The 18,995-nt window shown below is 46.0% G+C and overlaps 1 protein-coding gene across 16 annotated transcripts in view; it reads left to right on the top strand.

The window, feature by feature from the left end:
- Positions 1 to 18,995, top strand: part of LOC119195130 (neurexin-3b) — a 219,594-nt gene that overhangs the window by 184,260 nt on the left and 16,339 nt on the right. For 12 of the 16 annotated variants that reach the window (XR_005114197.2, XR_009942809.1, XR_009942810.1 and 9 more), the window contains 3 exons: positions 2,982 to 3,153; positions 8,757 to 8,846; positions 10,270 to 10,580. Coding sequence is in view for 13 of the 16 variants with exons in the window: in XM_037449811.2 (XP_037305708.2) it covers positions 2,982 to 3,153; positions 8,757 to 8,846; positions 10,270 to 10,580 (573 nt within the window). In the remaining 3 variants the exon portion in view is untranslated. The remainder of the gene's footprint in view (positions 1 to 2,981; positions 3,154 to 8,756; positions 8,847 to 10,269; positions 10,581 to 18,995) is intronic. The other 4 variants (XM_037449815.2, XM_037449817.2, XM_062559590.1 and 1 more) reach the window with 1 other exon arrangement.

The raw sequence follows: 18,995 nt of genomic DNA on the forward strand, positions 1-18,995 counted from the left end.
AATACCATCTGTGGGGCTCAAAGCTCCAGTGTTTTCAATGCTCCTCTCATAGGAGATATGTATGTGTACAGGGAAATGTATGTGGTAATATACCACATATTACCACATACATTTCCCCATTATCTTACCTCTTTAATCGGCTTCATTTCTCCCCAGCAGAGCTAAACGTGCTAATTCTGCCCATCTCACCTTGACAGCATGGATCTCTAGATGCCTATATCTGTCTGTGGCTTTGTAGAATGACCACTCTGCAGGGCGGAGATGGGGGGCTGCTGTGCACAGCCAGTGGTCGGCTAGGGGGCTGTCAGCCAGGGTGCTCTGCAAAATGGCCGACTGCTGCTCCGAGTGATTCCCCCTCCTTTCGCGTTGCCTGGGTTGCAGCATGTGTGTGTGTGTGTGAAGGCATTGATCGCCTGAAAATTGGATCGTGGCGGGCCTGATTACTGATGTCAGTGTGTGGCGTGTCACGTGGGACCGCCGCAGCTCCTGGTGCTGAGCCGGGGCCAGCAGGCGGCAGAGGAGGATGGGAGGCTTGGAATTACATTGATCAGTCTTGGTTACACAACGTGCCAACACTTAAATGGACACTTAAATGACACATAAACATAATCTCATCGCTATAGCAGCACACAGTCTGTACCACCTTCATCATTTCACATTGAGCAACGGATTGGGTGCTCTATATTTTTTACTAGGCAATGCTCCTGAAAAGCTTCAGTAGCTCAATGTTCCACTCTGCGACATGTGTGTACAGTATGTGTGTGAGTTTGAAAGGGATTCTGTGCATCATTTGTTTACGCCTGGAATAGTGGCCCTCATCTTTTACACTGAAACAACAACAGCTATTTCCCCCCTTTGCTCACGAGACAATGTAGTGCCTTCCTGGCTGGCGAGCGATGGGCCAATAAAAAGCATAATTGGATCTGTCAATCAAACCTTGCTGGTAGGCGGGCAGGCTGGCGGGTGGCGGCGGCGGCGAAGGCGGGAGGGTAGCCGGACAACCGGAGCCGTGCCGAAGGAGGAGGAAATAAAGAGGGAGAGCTGTGCCACCGCCAAGCACACACGGTCCCGGCTCTGCACCCCGGCCCGCAGGCACTGAGCAGTAGAGGTGCACCATTGTTGTGTTGGGTTGTTTGTTCGCTGCAGGGCCAGGAGGGAGGCGATCTGTCCTTGTTTGTAGATATTAGCGGGGTCGCTGAGGTGGCTTTGATGCGACTACACAGGAGAGGCGGGCCTGCCACAGCCTCAGGAGGTCACACTCGGTGTGTCTCTGCAGGAGCTCCGGCCGCCACACGCCGGGTTTTCTACCATGTCATTAGTCAGGAGAGCCACTACGGTGCTTCAGTAGTATTCTCACACACACACACACACACTGAACGCCGGTGTGTCTCATTAAATCATCTGCATATTCTTGTGGGCGCGTACCTTGGCCGTAAAAGCGTGCAGGCACACGCGCCTTTGTTGTGTTCGTTTGTCTGCTGCTTTAATGACAGCTACTTAAATTAAGAGCCCATTTGCAACTTCTGTCAGAGACGTTAAGTGCGCATTTAGATGTTCTGCTCGCCCGGCTCCCACTCTGAGCCCTACCAAGGCTTTTAGGAGATGGCTGTCTCGTGTCTGTGGCAACGTTCTTTTCCCATTATTAGTCGAGCTCGAGATATTGGAGCTGCTCCGTCGTTCCTTGCGTTCCGATTTGAACTTTTCTTTTGCTAATAGAGAAAGGGTGTTTTGAATGTACAAGTGAGGCATTGGACACTTGGCAGGTGCTCAGACCGCCTTGGCTTGATACTGCAGCACACACAGTCAGTGCAGCTTCTATGCACACAGGCGTTATATTAAATACTTTGAGCAACTTATTTCTTTCTTTCTTAAAAAGTGTAAGAAGGATTACCTTTCTTCTGGATGCACCGTACTTCATATCATGACAAAAATACCCCCCCCCCTTCACATTATAGGGTAGGAGATGACTTGATATGTGTTCCACCTTGGTGTCAGATGTATTTCTTTTTCCTCTGTATACACACAGCGAAAATGCCTTTTAACGGAAACTAACTCAGCAAGGGAACAAAATGTGTAGTGTTAAATAAGGGACTTATTAAGTGCTCTACGGCATCGAAAGCCTGTAACATCCAATAGAGATTGGCAGGTTTAAGTGTCGTGTCATTTAAATTGTAATGTCCGCTCTGCCACAGTTAGACATGAAGGGCCAGTCTCAGCTGATCATTTATCAGTGTGCTGTCAGTCTGCTTCATTTTGGTTTGGTTATGAGAACCGGTCCCTCTGCTCTGGCCTTCCAAAGTAGGTCATTACACTGAGAGATTCCCTATGGGGGATTTAACGAATGACACAGAACACACCAGCCTCACTGAAGCCCGGCCTGCGCTCTAAAACCTTTGGCATGTCACGCCTTTATGCCCCAGAATACGCACGCAGTAAAACACGGTGGCAGCTCATGAAAATGGGGTCGAAGGGAGAGGAACAGGGGGATGATGGGGTGGGCGATTTATGGACACGGCAAAGCTGCTTTTGCATTAGGAGCTAAACAAAACATACGGTATTCACCGTTTGTAAGGACTGCAGCAGAAAAGAGGCATCTGTGCTGCCAGTTCTGCAGTGACAGGCTGCAGGGAGCATTACTCATCATTACAATCTCTGCTGGCAGCCCATTTTCATCACATTACAGGGGTATAATGAAGCATAGCGACGGCGTCCTCAGGTTCTCTTGAGTAGTTTACCATTAGCACCAGTCGAGAGGACTCAGTTTTACACTGAGTTTGTTGTGTAATAACTTGTTCCTTACTTACTTGTTGGCCAATGTTCCCATTTGCCTCGCCAAGCGACAGATGTGAGCTATTGAGGCGTAGAATCGCTCTGCGTTTGATTGCAAATGCCGCTTCAGCACAGTCAGTATTCAGATTCATTCGGTCCTGGAGTCACTCCACTAACTTCGTCTGCTTGTCTTTTCTTTGTGTCTTTTCCAGGAACAAGGCAAAGTGAGTGTAACATTCAACATTGGGACAGTGGACATCAGTGTGAAGGAAACAACCACGGCGATAAACGATGGCAAATACCATCTGGTCCGATTCACCAGGAACGGGGGTAACGCCACCCTGCAGGTGGACAACTGGCCGGTCAATGAACACTTCCCCACAGGTACTGCCCCCCTTATTCCCCTGTCTGCCGGTTTCTGCTAAAGTTCTGTTTAAAATCATCGTTACAAACCACTGGACACCATCTATTTGAGCAAAGGGCACCACTAAGAATGAAAACCAGGATTCAGTCACTCTCCTCTCAGAAGACCAATAAGCACACGGTGGCATTCAACGGCCAAAGGCTGTACCTCAAACCCTCTCGCCACTGCCGTGCCCTCACGCCTGCCTCCACTGGAGAGGGCTGCAAGCTGGTGTCTTTCTGCCAGGCGTGAACCCTGCAACATCTGGCTAGTTTGTCTCAGCGAAGGGATTGAAGGGCATGCAGAGGTATTTGGTTTGTGGGCAAGCAAAAGAGAGGATGGAGGCAGACACCAAGATGTAGCTGCTGCCCGCCTTTATCTCTCCTTCCCAGGTCAGCTGAAGCCACACAGCAGCAGCATACAAATGGGATCATCAGACATGTGGAGGCTCCGGCGCTGCCTTCATTTCAAACAGAGATGTTACACAGATGAGAGACTGTGGGACTGTGAAAATAAATTTAAAAATCATCTCCTACTCTACTTAACAGTCCATTAAATATAATTGCCAACCAGCTTGAGAGAGCTCCCATTTGTTTCCTTTTTACCTATTAGCCCTTTTCAATTTCACTCCGTCAAACTGAGCAGACGCGTTGGGGAAGCTACCTGGGCACAAAGGGGCTGTTGAGTCAAGGAGGAGTAGGGGTGAAGATGATATGAGACTTCATCGATCTCTGAGGTAAAACCGTGCCGTGGCAGTGAGATGCAAGTGTAGAGAAACAGATGTGGAATCATTTTGAGGTTTAAATGGCGTCATATGACCAGATGGGAATATGTCAACCGTGCATCACAATATATATATATATATTTTTTTAACTTTAAATGCAAACTGTGCAAACCCAGTGGTGAGGAGCAAAGGAATAGGAGCTGATCCCTTCTCAGCAGCCCTACAGCATGCTGCTACCTGCCTTCAGCCTCCTCTCCTGGCCTGACCTGGCACGCTGTTTTGTTCGGTTCGATGCCAGCGCAGGTGATGCTAATCTCTTCTGTCTCCGGCTTTCTTTTGCCGTTGGCCGTCTTTCGCTCTCTCTCTTTTTTTTGACCAGATAAAGTTAGACGGGTTTCATAACTGCATTTCAGCCGCACTGATACTAGAAAATCCCGAGAGACTCTGGAACATGTGGCACACAGCATCAAAATGGTGGCACAGAGCTGGTGTTACTGTGTCACTGTTGTTTTACTCCTAGCACCTTTAAATGGTTTAAGAGTAGTAGTTTAGTGGTTCGATGCGTTCATGCTACATACGCGTTGGGTTTTCGCTTCAGTTCAAGCAAAGCACGCCAGGGAGAGCTCTGACTTGCATTCTTGATTCCTGGTTTGAGGTTCGCTCTCTGTCCTCCCGCCACTGTCTTGGAACGCCGTCGAGGTCGGGAGATTGAATGCGTGCTCATTTCTTTTTTTTCTCTTCTGCTCAGGTAATTTGCAGGACACTCAGTGATAGCAATTCAACGATGATTGATTTTTTCTTTTTTCCCTGCCTTGTAGAGGCGTTGTCATCTCATGAGTAATTACATGTTTGGGGGCAGACTCATCGACGGATTTCTCGCACTCTTAATGCTTAACTCGAAGGCAGCAGCGGGGCTCTCGGGCCGTTCAATAAACAGTTACCAGATCTAGGCATGCGCTCCCTCCCTGGTGGGGGGGGGGGGGAGGTGAGAACAGATGTGTTGGTGGATGGCTTGTCATTCAAAGCTTGTAAAATAACCCAGGGCGTGTAAACTGGACTGAACAACGCTTGGATTGGTTTAAATGTTAGCCTGACCCTCGGACAGCGCGACCTGCTGTAATTAATAAAAGAGCCAACACCTTCCTTTTATCTTGGGAATGCTGGCTTTCTGTCATATTTTTCATTTCACTCACTGATGTAATTACTGGCTTCTGGCAGTGTGTTGTATCTCTAAAGATACTGAGCCTTCGAGCACTCAGACGATAATATCGATTTTAAGCAAATCTCCAGTTTGAATTATTTATAAAGAAAAGAATAGAATGTGTGCATACTTTCAAACTTTAAATGATGTGTTTTATCAAGCTAAACACTTTTATTACTATTTGCAATTTCACCACAGGAAAGAAAAGAAAAGGAAATTCAGCAAGACGGCACAAAAAGAAAACCACATGATCTTATTTATTGGGTACAGGTGTAAATATATATTTAAGTCATTCTAATTATCATGAACCCCCTTAACAAACAGGACAATTCAGAAAATATTCACATCCCCGCAACTGCTTTTAGTTGTGATCATAGCTGACAGACTACAAAGGAACCAAATTGTAATAAACCAGAATTTTTATTTTCTACATAAGTAGTGTAAATTTGAATACTTGGATCTTACAGTATGAGAATAAGCTCCAGTCCCGTTCTCCTCTCTAACAATAGAACCGTCCCGATGCAGTGTGTCCATGTGTGGCCGTTCAGTTCCTTTGTCTTTCTCTAATTAAAACCCTGTTTGAATCTTTGAATCAGCAGAGCGAGCCAGGCGGAGGTTGTGAATCACACTTCTCTCGAATGAACGACCACTGGCCCAACTACCCTGCATGGCCTCGGTGAATTGGGCGTGTGTGTGTCAATTGGGTTTGAGTTCCTTCATTTGGGTTGGCCAGACACACAGTCACTGAAACACACAAAGACCGTCAATCCTTGCTCTGATGCTCACAATGTTTCGTAAGCTGAAACCGACATAGTGAGTAGCCCCGTTTCAAGATATCTGCCAACCTTTGCTTCACAATTCAGACAAAACAATTCCTCGGGAACGAGATCAATCCCCAAACACAATGAGCCCCATCTCTGTCTCAGGTCTGGTCCGAGCCTTTCTAAATGATTGGGTTTTCTCTTTGACCGATGTCTGAGAGAGAATAGAGGACGGAGGAGGGGGGGGGGGGGGGCTGTAGAACGGGTGAAGAACTGAAGCCAAGGGCGGAATGCAGGGACAGTTAATGAAGTAGTTCAGTGGGGGCAGCAGTCGTTGGTTTCCAAAGTGGGCCGCTGGTTGGGGACCACTGGAGGAGAGGACAGAGGACGGACGGAATGAGACGTTACAGGGAAAGGGAAGGAAGTGAAAGAAAAGTAGATGCATGAAAGCAGAAATGAGGCAGTTGCACACAAGGTCGGATTGAGCCGAAGTAGAGAGTAGCAGCAAACTGATGGGGGGGGGGGGGGGCTGAGGAGAAAGATGGAATAGACCGCTAGCCAGCTGGACGTCTAAACAGCCACAGATACAAATGACGTGTGGACTGGAGGGGCGGCGGGTGGTGCAGGACACTGGTCCTTTTGGACGGGGGCCGCGCTGCATCACATGTGCTCGTCGTCCCCAAACAGAGAGAATGACAGAGGCCGTTCCCACCGTGTCCATGCAGTCCCAGCACGGGCCCTCTGATGGAGCACCAGTGAGATGAATCTGGCAAGCGGACCGAATAGACGGAAGCGAGCGAGCAGCAGATGACTGTCGCCGCGCCAGTGTCTGTGGTGACTGAATCGCTGCCACACAACAGGAAACATTTAGACTCGGTTCTGGCTGGGACGAAATAACTGGTGGGCGGCAGACTGTTTATACACACACACAGAGCAACAGATTATGGAAGTTTAAAGGATTAGATGGTGTGCATTCCACCACTCAGCTGTCCACCAGAATGTCAAATATATGTATATGCATGTTCTCAAGTAATGTTTGCTACATAAGAGAATATACAGAAATGTTGGTTGTACAGTATGATGTATATATTTACATTTTTTATGTCTAATTAAACGGGGGGACAACCTGTGGGTCAATTATAGGTTAATGATTTCTTAATGGTAGTACACATGCTCAGCTACTCTGCTGGACTTAGGTGTCTACAAAATGGATAGTGGAGCAGTATGTGTGATCCTCTAATACTTTTTCTACAATCTAGATCTCAAAATGGGCTCTCTGGCAGGAATGCTTCCAAATTGCGAAAATGAAATAATAATAAAATAAAAAACATCAATCCGACGACCTTGGCAAAGAGATTTTTTAAATAATAAACCTTAGTGCTTTTTTGGTAAAGTCATCCATTCGCACTTTTAGAAATTGAATATCAAATTGACATACTGGAGACATTTTTCTCATTAGTTGGACAATTATCTTGTGGTGTTTTCATTACGGGGGGGCTGTCACCTCATTAATCACCCGAAGCGATGGAAGAGCGATACCTGAGGCAAGGCAACCCTACACCGGCTCTCTCTGTCTCACACCGGATGGCCTTTCTCCTTGATGCTCCCCCCCCGGGCCATACCCACCCCCGCCCCCCACCCCCCCCCCCCCCCCAGCCCCCAAAGGTGCTCACCTCTCCACGTGCAACCATCATATACCTCCCTGCTCTGGATGGTAGGAGGGGAGCCTTTGCAGCTCGCTCTCACCTGGCCATACAGCCAGCACACACGCCTGAGACAATGGGAGCAAACAACAGCACCAAGACACAACATGAAGAGGCCTTTAAGAATATATAGGTATAAGGAAGAATCTGGTGTCGTAGCCGTAAAGGTCCCCATGAGTGTGTGTGTGTGTGTGTGTGTGTGTCTGATGTCAATAGATGAGTTGAGAGAATTCTAGCAGCTCAACCAGACACCACAAGGCCTGTCCTCACAATTCTACAGCCTTGCCCTTTCACTTGTGTTATAAACGATGCCGTAATGCTGCCTTTCTCCTCTAAGTGCCTCCCCACAAGGGCACTGGGCGACATTGCGGTGCCTTTGATGGTGCTACACAGGCTCCTCCGTCTTTTGTAATACCTCAAAATGTCTGTCTCAATTCTCAGTGTCTGCACACTAGTGGGGCCCTTCAGAGGAAATGGCTTTTTGATTTTCACAAGAAATATTGCATCCACAATAGCAAATGGTATCATGCCAGAAATAATGCTAAGAATGAATACCTGTATAGCAGCAACACGTTTACATGGTCTCCGTTGAAGGAAGCAGCTGGGTTTTTCCTTTTTACCCCAAAGACCTCCCTCCATGTCAGTAATGGTCTCATTTGTATGCTATTCTTCCCCATAGATGTGCAGTACTTTGAATTATAAAGCTAGCGTTTTCTTGGCCCTTGTAGGTGGTGTCCAGTGGGAGAATTAGTTAAACCCCAATTTGCTCCAGGAACAGTTGGTATAAATATGTCTACCCTTTGAAGCACGTCTGACCCTCTTTCTGTCCTAATCATGTAATATGATGAACGTATTATGAGACCTGAGATGAGTTATGTGGACTGTGATGTATTTCTCTGTTCTTACTTCCTTTCTTGCAGGGTGTTTTTCACTTTGTCTTTTCCATTGATGCAATGGATAATATGTTGTGCTTGTAATCCATAGATGTTTAGTTGAATAATGGTGTGGAGTATGCTACATAAATATGAATTTTAAACATTTAAACTAAAGCTACTTGAAACAAATATGATCATAAAGCTGTCATAAATAGTTCTAAACAAAGATAAAACTCATTCTAAACCACTGTATAAATGTCTGATGTCTGTTGCTGTTGCCAACTGTTTCAAGCTGTTTGTTAAACTCTCAAACTTTAAAGGCAACAGCGACATTGAGCGCTATCAAATGGCAAATAAGAAAATCCCGTTCAAATATACCCGGCCAGTAGAAGATTGGCTTCAGGAGAAAGGTAAATCTTCATCAAACTTCCAGAATGTTTCTTGTCATTTCATCGGCTTGTTCCCTTTGAGAATGAATAGGCACCCCTTAGACCCTTAAAACAACCAGTGAAACCGAGCGTTCCTCCTTACTTTCTGTTCTTTCCATCTCTTTATTTGGATTGATTTCCCCTTTTTGTCATTGTCATTTTTTAATACATTTTGTTGAATCATGGTATCCAGTTAAAGGGACTGGGGAGTGCTTCTGTTAACAGTGCAACAACAAGATGTTAAGGCTAAAGACCCGATGAGGAGACGGTGCTCTCTACGCTGCGACAGCAGGCCGGCGGTTTAGGAGTGGAAACTGAACTCCCTCGGCTCAAGTCCTCTGCCATGTTTGAGAACAAACTAATCAGTGGGCATTTCCCCTGAAAACTCTCCAAGCAGCAGGTGCTTCTCTCTGCTGAGTAGTTGCACACATCAGCCCTGATAAAAGCCACACTTGTTGGATGATGGAGAGCTAATTGGAGCCTTTTTGACGGCAAAGCGCCACAGCGAGCCGGCCGAGGTGCACTGATCCAGTTGTGCTTTTCAATCACTCCTTTCCTCAACATAATATCATTATAAACTGCATTTAAAGTTCATTGCACCTAAACATTTTAACGTGATTATAAAGTCCCTTTAACCGCTAAAACGGGCAGGTCTGAAAGGTCCCATTGCTGCTGCATGCATGACTCCACACGTGCTACTTCATTTCCTGTGACATGATCGTCCTCCCCGCCATTCAATGCCCAATGTACTATGTATTATTATTGTGTCCCGCAAATATAGCTAGCTGGGGGTGCGTTCTGTATGTAAATTAAACAAATTTGTTTTTTAATTATGATTCCTGTATTGAAAAAATTGGATGTGTTTTCATCTCATAAGTAATGCATGAGCAGTGTGTTTGACAATGATATTTAGCCTTCTGCTAATGAAACCAACAATGATACATAGTGAGTGTGTGTTGCTCATACTTTATCATAATATGCCAAATCCAGTATACATATTCATTCATTATTTTTCCACATGAGTCCACTGTTTTGTCCAGAGAATATCAAGTGCCTGTGGAACTTGTTCCATCTCATTTTTTAAATCTTCTTTTTCACACCTGCATGTGTCCGCTCTACTGTAATAAAGCTGCTGTAGTGGCATAGTGTCTGTTGTTTCCAGCAGTACCAGTGTAAAGACAGACAGGATGGTGGGCCTGTTGATGCCATAGTTACTTCTTCCACCATTACACTTTGAAACATTTTACCTTCATCCACACTCATTTACTCAGGGAGTGAATCACCAGCGTTGCCCGACCATCCATCTGTCAGTGCCACCGTCAATCCTGTCCACATTAGAAGTGTGTTGGCTCTGCTTTTTGCACCACAAACATAATGATGTCGTCTCCCCTCCCTCCTGCTGCAGGCCGGCAGCTGACCATCTTCAACACTCAGGCCACCATCTCCATCGGCGGAAACGACCGCAAGCGGCCGTACCAGGGCCAGCTCTCCGGCCTCTACTACAACGGCCTCAAGGTCCTCAACATGGCCGCCGAGGGCCACGTCAACATCAAGGTGAACGGCAGCGTGCGGCTGGTGGGCGACGTGCCGGTCAGCAGGGGCGCGGCGCGCACCACCACTTCGGTGCCTCCGGAGATGTCCACCACGTTCATCGAGACCACCACCACGCTCTCCACCACGACCACCCGCAAACAGCGCTCCCCGCCCACTATCCAGGTGAGGTGGAGCGATGTCTGTGTGTGCTGGACTGTGGTTCCAATGCTGAGCTTTGTGGTAAATTATACAGTTATACACAGCCTCTGCATTTGACCTTCATCATATCTAAAAGGGGATAGTTCAACGCTGTTAGATGACAAGATGGAGATCACTTTTACTTTTGTACATTTGATGTGAGGCTCCAGCTAGCGGTTAGCTTAGCCTCACGTTACGAGCTACGCTAACAGTCTCCAGCTCTCCAGAGTTGTATTAATATTACATTATCTATTTAACTATTGACAAGAAAACAAACAAGCACATTGCCAAGAACTAATCCCATTAATCCATTGTTTATGAAGCAGAGTTTATTTTTCCTCTTTAAGATAAAGACGCTCACTGTGGAACACAAGTCTGTGGGTCAAATGTTTCCTGGTAGCTAATCCGTTCTGAAAATATGACACGGTGAAATGTAAAAGTAAAAGTCACTCCTCCACCTTGTATTGTGTTTTTTTAAAGGTTTTGTTGTGTGCGGGTGGAGTGGATGAGTCAAGGTCAGGAGACTGTATTCTCTTCCTATGGAGCATTAACAGTGCTGCTGTTCACTGAGGTGTGCGAAGCTGGCCCTGCCACCGGTCCCTTTCTCTACATGTCTCTCTTTGTCCGTCTTTGTCTCTCTGTATCTGTCATTCACCCCGATCCATTCTCCACTCCTCCTTCAATACGTCCCGACTCCAAGCCAATGAATGTCACAGCCGTGCCAAGAAAGTAATGATGGCGAGCAGTCCTTTGACACCCAGAGGACAAATTGAACCATTTGTTGTTCATATTAAAGCAATAACTCTCCCTCGGTGGGTGAGACATGGTTGGTGGAGAACTTTGTTGGTGCACAGACAACACACAAGCACCACTGTTACCAGCTCCTTCACCTCCACTCGTGCAGTGATGATAATACATGTATGTCTCCATCAGGCCAAGCATCCAGGCTGCTGTAAATACTAAATAAATACTCTTTGATTTGGACAACGCATGCTAACGGTAGTCTGGGACAATGATGACTGAGCTGAGAGGCCCATAGCCCTCTGCAGCACCATCAAGGAAGTCTAAAATGGTAAAATGCTATTTAGTCTCACAGGCTATAAATATCAAAGAAAGTCAATGAGGTTGTGCGCTTTTATACAAGGTATTTTCTTTTAGGCTACTCCTTTTTTTGTCAATACCCAGAATGAGGCTGTTAGATGCCAGATGAACCTGCACTTTGGTAACTTCTGACTTTACTTTTGTACTCCTGAGGGCAGTGTTCATTCTTCTTCTCCATGCTCCTGTAACAGGGTCTGCTTTGATTCACGCTGCTGTGTCACAGAATTTCATGCCGAGGCCTTTTATTTTACAGTTCCCCAGCCGGCTGTCAAATAGCGCTGTTTGGGAGGAAAGGAGACGACCTGTACCTGTACCCCCTCAGGGTTGTGTAGGGGAGTTCAGGGAGTTCAGCTATCATTAGTGATGTACTGCAGTGCTGAGAAAGGGTTATTGGAATCTGACAAAGAGCTGGATGCAAGTGTGTGGTGTCTGTCAACCCAAATCTTTGTGTATGGGTATCTCCTCACTGCTCACCGGCACCTGCTGTGTCTTTACAGAGCTGAGAGGAGAGGACTCCCTGTGTCTGTTGATCCTGAGATGTGGAGTGGAGAGAACTAATCTCAGGCTTAATTATTGAAACCCACAGACACACTCTCTCTGGCACTGTGCTACTCGTGCACTCTGCAGGTCAGGTGGTCCACTGGGGGCCAAAGACTAGCATAGACAAGACTTTGCTTTTGTCACTTCAGCTCTACTCAAAGAGCAGTCAAATCAAGTTGAAAGCTGTAAAACGTTCAAATTCAAAAGAAATAGGAATTAGATACTTAAGCATTTTTATTAGGGATTTCTTTTCATCATGGGGATACAACAATACTTCATAATGCCTTTTTTACTGACTTTAACTTATCCAAAGCTCACATTCATTTTCTCCACATTTTTGTCATCGCTTTTTATAACTTAAGCTCTTCTTGTAAGGGGCAATTAGGAAAATCTGAAATAGTTTTTCTGGGGACCTGAAATGCAAAACAAGGAGGGCCTCACACAGGCTCATTAGTTAATGTTTGTAGGAAGTGTGCTGAGCTGTACATACATAAGAGAGTGATACTTCTCTGCCATATACAAGCTGCATATAAGATGGGATAATCTAAATGGTCTGAGAGCTGGCATTAGATATGTCAACATGCTGGCTCACTGTGAGCTCATTTCAAACGAGGAAACCGTCTGTTGTCTGAGCTCTAGTCTTCATAAGCGCTGTAGATGGTGTGACGGTTATATCAGAAGTTACGTTACGAGTCTAGTCATGTGAAGCGTGACTATATATGTGAAATAAGCCTTTTGTGTATCCTTGAAAAGCTGAAGAGATCAGAGAGGATTCCCTCAATTTCAGATCTGAGATCATCAGTTGTCACTCGAGGCTACATGTATAAAACTGAATAAGTTGTGTTGAGTTTGAAAGACCATCATCTCTCCTTGGGGCGCTAAGCTAGCAGCTGCTAGCATCTCTTCTACGCAACTGCCAGCTGTTGAGGTGCATCATGGGTAGTGTAGCTATGCCGTCTCTGGATCAGCAGGAGTGCTGCTGTTTCACACAGTATTTACTCACCCAGGTGAGCTAGAAAGTTTGTAAGCTGCTGTCGAGCCTGTAAAACAACACTGAACTTCATTTCAGGAAGCAAAGCCTTAAACAAAGTAACCCAAGTTCCTACCTAAGCTCTTCTGCTCTGCAGAGTCCTTCCTGGAATACTCATTTATACCCGTCTGTCGATCATGAGAGATGGACGTCTCTCTCCCTCTGTGAACCCGCGCTGCTGGCCTGAGATGTTTGGGAACAATTAGTACCGGGGGCTGCAATCTAGCATGACGTGGGGAAAGGCCGCTGAGGGAGAGACACTGAAAGCGATTTGCATGCTTGCCGTGTTAACGAAATTGCTTGCGTCCATCATCTTCAACTAGCCTGGTGCTCAGGAGACAGGAAAATGAGCGCTAAATTATGCACAGTTTAATTGGGCTTTTTTTGTCTGGTGAGAAAAGCTTGGATACACATTGCAGGATGACATTAATATTGTGTTGAGTCGACGCAGATTCCTTCTTGAGACGCTGAGATTTCTGTATTTATTGCTTTGGTGGGGAGTGTGAGGTGAAGAGACAGGGGGGGGGGGGGGGGGCAAGGGTCATAACCCAGAATCTACTCGCACTGTGCCGAGATTCGATTCTGCACACCTCACTGTTTTCCTCGACATGCTCCTTCTACGCAGACTATCTGAAGTACATCAGGGATGCTGCCTAACACTTGGGGATATGTGATAATCACTGATTATTCTCTCTCCAGGAGGCAGGGAGGAAGCCGCTGTCTATCACGCTGCGTGTCTCGATGTGCTATTCTGCCACATGATGTCTGATGAGTGTGTTCATGTGTGTGTGCTGTCAGTTAGTCGCTGTGATCACCATCACCATGTAGAGAGGTCAAACAGTAGGCAGGTTGTTCCCTGTGATGCTTTTTAAAACCCTTCAGTTCGTTCTTTTTTCTTATCTCCATGTCTGCTCTTTCTACTGTTCTTCCTTGCAGACTTCAATTTGTGAGAGGAAAGCTGGAGGAATGGTAGTTGGTTAGTAGGTCCAATTAGGAGAGGCAAACTGATGGGGTGAGGCCAGTGATGCCAGTAGAGTAACGCGTTACTCTAATCTGACCACCTTTCCAGTAACGCGTTAGTGTGTCCAAACCAGTAATCAGATTAAAGTTACTTGTCCAAGTCACTGTGCGTTACTATTTTTTCATTAATAGTAAAATATAATTGATTTCTTGCGTGAAGCCATATAGCCTATTAAGTCACGTTTTCAGCATGAGGGTCCCGTCATGTGTACATACACAGACCTACCACGCTGGGACACAACAACAATGGAGGAGAGAGAGAGAGATGCGCATTAGAGGGACACACACACACACACACACACACACACACACACACATGCATGCATGCATCCAGCTTTTCTCAAATGTCTTCATACAACAATCAAATTGAGCTACTCGTATTTGTTTCACCCACAGTGTTAAAGCACCAAAGCACATGTCATAGACTAGAACCCTGTCAACACCAACAAACCCATTCCACCACTGTCCTGCAATGCCTGTGTTCTCGTCAACATGTGTGTGCAAAGCCCAGTTGGCGACTCTCATTCTCTCTCTATTCATTCTTCATGTAGGAGAATACGGCAAACAGCTTTTTCATTGGACCTGTCGGCGTGAACAAGTTCAAACATGTTTGCAGTTTCATGTCTGCAGGTCATGTTTTTTTGTGTGCTTGTGAGTGTGTGTGTTTCCGTTCAGTGCAGTTTGTCTCTCAGTGTGTGAGCAGCAGCAGCATATCGCTCCAGGGGTTTCTAAACCACAGGGTTTGTGTAATAGATGGTCCCCCATGCCTCACAATCAAACTTCTACCCTCCGGGAACACTTCCACGTGTGTGTGTGTGTGTGTGTGTGTGTGTGTGTGTGTGTGTGTGTGTGTGTGTGTGTGTGTGTGTGTGTGTGTGTGTGTGTGTGTGTGTGTGTGTGTGGCAGACAACAAATACCAGTCGCACACACACACAGTGCAGCAGCTTGGTTTTGGGCTGACTGGCAGGACAGCGGCGCCTGCTGTGGGTGGGAGACGGCTCACCTCGTGCTGCGGAGCCTCCAGAGACGGCTGACAGGTTTATAACACTCTGGTCATGTCTGCCTGAGAGGTCACCCCTTCGACTGCAGCAGCAAAGGCACGTTACTGTCTTTGAGGTAAACAGGACAATGTCTCATGTCAAGTCCAGATCCTCCTCCTTCCTCGGCAGATGTCACCTGTCCCCGGCACATGCCAGTAGACTTGCACAGATTAGCAAAGTGGAACAGTCTGTATTAAATCCTGTGCCAAGCCATTTTAAAAAAGTGGCGAAGTTGTGTGAGATTCCACACTTGCTGGTGTTTAATTAACTTTTATTCCAGCTCAACGGTTCTGGGAACAAAACTATTACAAGTTATGTTATGGCCAGATTTCTTTAACTTCAGACTTACCAACTTATCACTTATTTGCTTCTCTATTGCTGTCTTTTGGCAGAATTATGCAAGTTGTGTCTCCTATTTAAACCATTTTCCCCTTCTCACACTGCTTCATCTTTAAACATTTTGGTCAATTTCTATTTTAAGGTTTCATTAGCTGAATAAAGAAAGTCCAATTTTCTCAATAGGTGAAAGCTCCACCTGACCGTAACTGAATAAAGTCCAGCTGACTCTTGGTCATTAGCCTGGTAGCAAAGAGGTGCTGAAAGGTCTTTTGACCTAATTGTGAAGGCTAAATTTATTCCACAGAGAACTTAAACGTTGAACAAAATAAACGTATGAATTGATTTTTTCATGTAATTCTCTATTAGAAAAGCAAATCATCATCAAGTAGAGTATCCTAACCTCTGTATGTGATAATAACTCCCAACTGCAGGTGCAGGAGAACCTAATGAATTTTAAATTTAAATAAATATTAAATTCTCATTCCGATTTTTGGCCCTAATCTCTGTTTGAAAGGTGTGGAAGTGCCAAACTCCAGAGTTCCGGTAGTTTATTGCAACATATGCAACAGCAACATTGAAGTCGAGGTGGAAAGTGCAACTGGAGGTGCAGTAAGGGCCCAAGCCCAATGTCCCTCTGGGACGACACTGACGCCACCTGCTAAATGGAATGGTAATGGAGTGTGAAAGTCCATGAATGGTGTAAATATGTATCGGACAGCACTGTGCTGCCACATGTCACCCTGCCAAAGGGGGGTGAGGGCATTTATTTCATGCTTTTTACCCTCTGATTTGAATGTCTTCCAGGCTCTTTCCTCATGAGATGAGCGCACATTTTAAATTATGTTTTACCGCTATTTGTCAAAATCGCTTTAATGACAAAATTACATATTTGATGAATAAATTAGTAAATATTTACTGATTCATTGGCTTTTTTTTATCTACATACGTTCAGTGGTTGGCTTGTTTTTACCACAATGCAAAGACTGGGTCATTCTATTGGCCAAAGTGAGCAATGTGGAAAGGGTTCATGAAAGGCGACAATGTGACGACCCTAAGTGTTCCTCAGAGAGACGGCCCGAGGGAAGGAGCTTACAGTGCTCTCTAGTGGAACAGGTTGCGTCCAGGGTGTGGAGGGTCTGCAGTGATATGCTCATAGTTCTCATAGTTTGGGCCTAAAGACAAACTAGAAGGAAGCTTGTTGTTCCTCACAGCTGTGAGAGGCATCATTGTATGGATGTGCATGGTTAGTCATCTTCCGATGTGCGTGGCGCTGTCAGAGGGCTCCAACGTACACTTTATCTGAAATCATTTCTCCGTTGGTTTGCGAATATGTCTCAACTTTCATCTTTTAAAAACAGACTAAATTAGACTTAATTTGATTTGTGCTAATTAGGAACTTAAACCATATGGGGGCCCCAGCTAATTAGGGAGAAGTAAACTTGCTAATATCAGCCATTACGCCTACATTGATCTGGTATCACAGCCCTGAAGTCATAATAGCCCTTGACTTTTACCACACTGTTGAAATGTATTAAAAGGGAGCTGAACATGGAGAGCGTGCAAGGTCAGATTTCAGTTACTTGTTTTAGACCTCATACTTCCTGCCTTGGAAGGCAATGGCTTTCTCAAGGGGACACATTGTCCCACTTATTGACTGTATTGTTGAAACTCAGTAAGGTGAAGTCTGGTTTTCAAGCCCTAGAATCCAAAAAACACAAGCCATTATCCAGTAAACAGGCATTCACCATGTGGGCGACGTAGGGGGATGGTGGTGCATGGAGTAGCATGATGCCGCAAGGTTGCTCCATGTGCCATGTCACCCAACCCCTAACTGCTCCCCAGACAAAATGTAATGCATGGGTTATAATGCGATGTAAGTCGCTTTGGATAAAAGCGTCAGCTAAATAAAATGTAATGTATAACTACAACAAGATACCGTTTTATTGGACCCTCGTAACACGCGCCCCAACCCACACCGTGACACACGCCGTGAGCTTCAGTCCCTGTCCCAGTTCCACCTGCAGATGCCATATTTTCTCTGCTCACCTCACATGCCTCTAACAACAGGACTCCCTGCCTTCACCCCCCCCACAATCCGTCAGCTATGTTGTGTGCACACACACACACACACACACATATATAAGTGTGTGTCTACTTGTCACAGGGCTTCCCTGATGACCTTGCACGCTGCGGTGAGGCGGGGGGGGGGGGGTGATTAAGGATCAGGGCCAAAGACCATTTCCTTCACCATTGGAAGATGAATGACCCTGTTTGAAAGTAGCTGCCAATGGCTTGTGGGCAATTAGAGTTTGCTCTGAGCCAGCGACCCCCACTGCTGTGGGTCCAGAAGCAGCTCCTCCAAAAAAGAGAAATAGTCGGCACATAACCGATTCTGCTGAAAGCCACACACCGTGGTGATGGTGAACAAATTAAATGCATTTTATTTTATTTTACCCCCCACCCACCTCCCAGACGTTCTTTTCATTTCCCCATCCACCTGGAAGGAGCTGTGAAAATGCTGACTGCAGGAGGCCGCTAACAGAAGCCCATGAGGGAACTGATTGCAAATATCAATATTTGATCTAGGAAATCATTTAGCGCGTGGCTTTGGTCCCCCAAGTTGATTCAGGAGCTCATTTTGTTCCCTCTATATCGGAGTCGAAGGTTCACAGAGGGGCTTGCAGCATCTTTGCACTGCCTATGTCAGCTGGTTTTTACCACATCGATCAAACATCATACTCAAACGTTGTATTAGAATATCCAATCCATGGAAACACCTTATCACAGAGAGTCGTGGCAGCCATTGACTTTTCTCGTAATACAAGCCTCTCCCTTGGCGGCATGTCAAAGCTGAGTTCGGACATGATAACGTGCACGTCAGACATCTGTCAATAGAAAGACAAAGCTTCCGCAATAGAGACGACGAATCATTTTGATATGAGGGCCGGCGGAGGGAAGGAGCGGGAAAGAGGAGAAGGGGGAGCGAGTCCTCCTTACCTCCAATTTCTGTCGTTTCCGGGGGCCGTTTCTCACACTGAAGAAAAGAGTCGGTAGTTTGATACCCGGCTCCACTTGTTTCCAGGTTGATGTGTCCTTGGGCAAGACACGTGACCCCAAATAGCTCTGGTAGCTGAGACTACATGCCGTGGGAATGTTGGTTGCTGATGGAAAGGTGTCCCTGGTGTAGTAGTTCCTGTTATGAATGACAAAATATATAAGATGTACTCAAGTACAGTGCATTTTACCATTATATGTCTCATGTGTGTCTAAGGTGACCAAGGGGCACCTCAGGGAGGAGTTGCTTTGAATTTACAACTGATAACCAGGAAG

This window comes from Pungitius pungitius, chromosome 20 (genome assembly GCF_949316345.1).
Source record: "Pungitius pungitius chromosome 20, fPunPun2.1, whole genome shotgun sequence".
NCBI classification, from domain to species: Eukaryota; Metazoa; Chordata; class Actinopteri; order Perciformes; family Gasterosteidae; genus Pungitius; species Pungitius pungitius.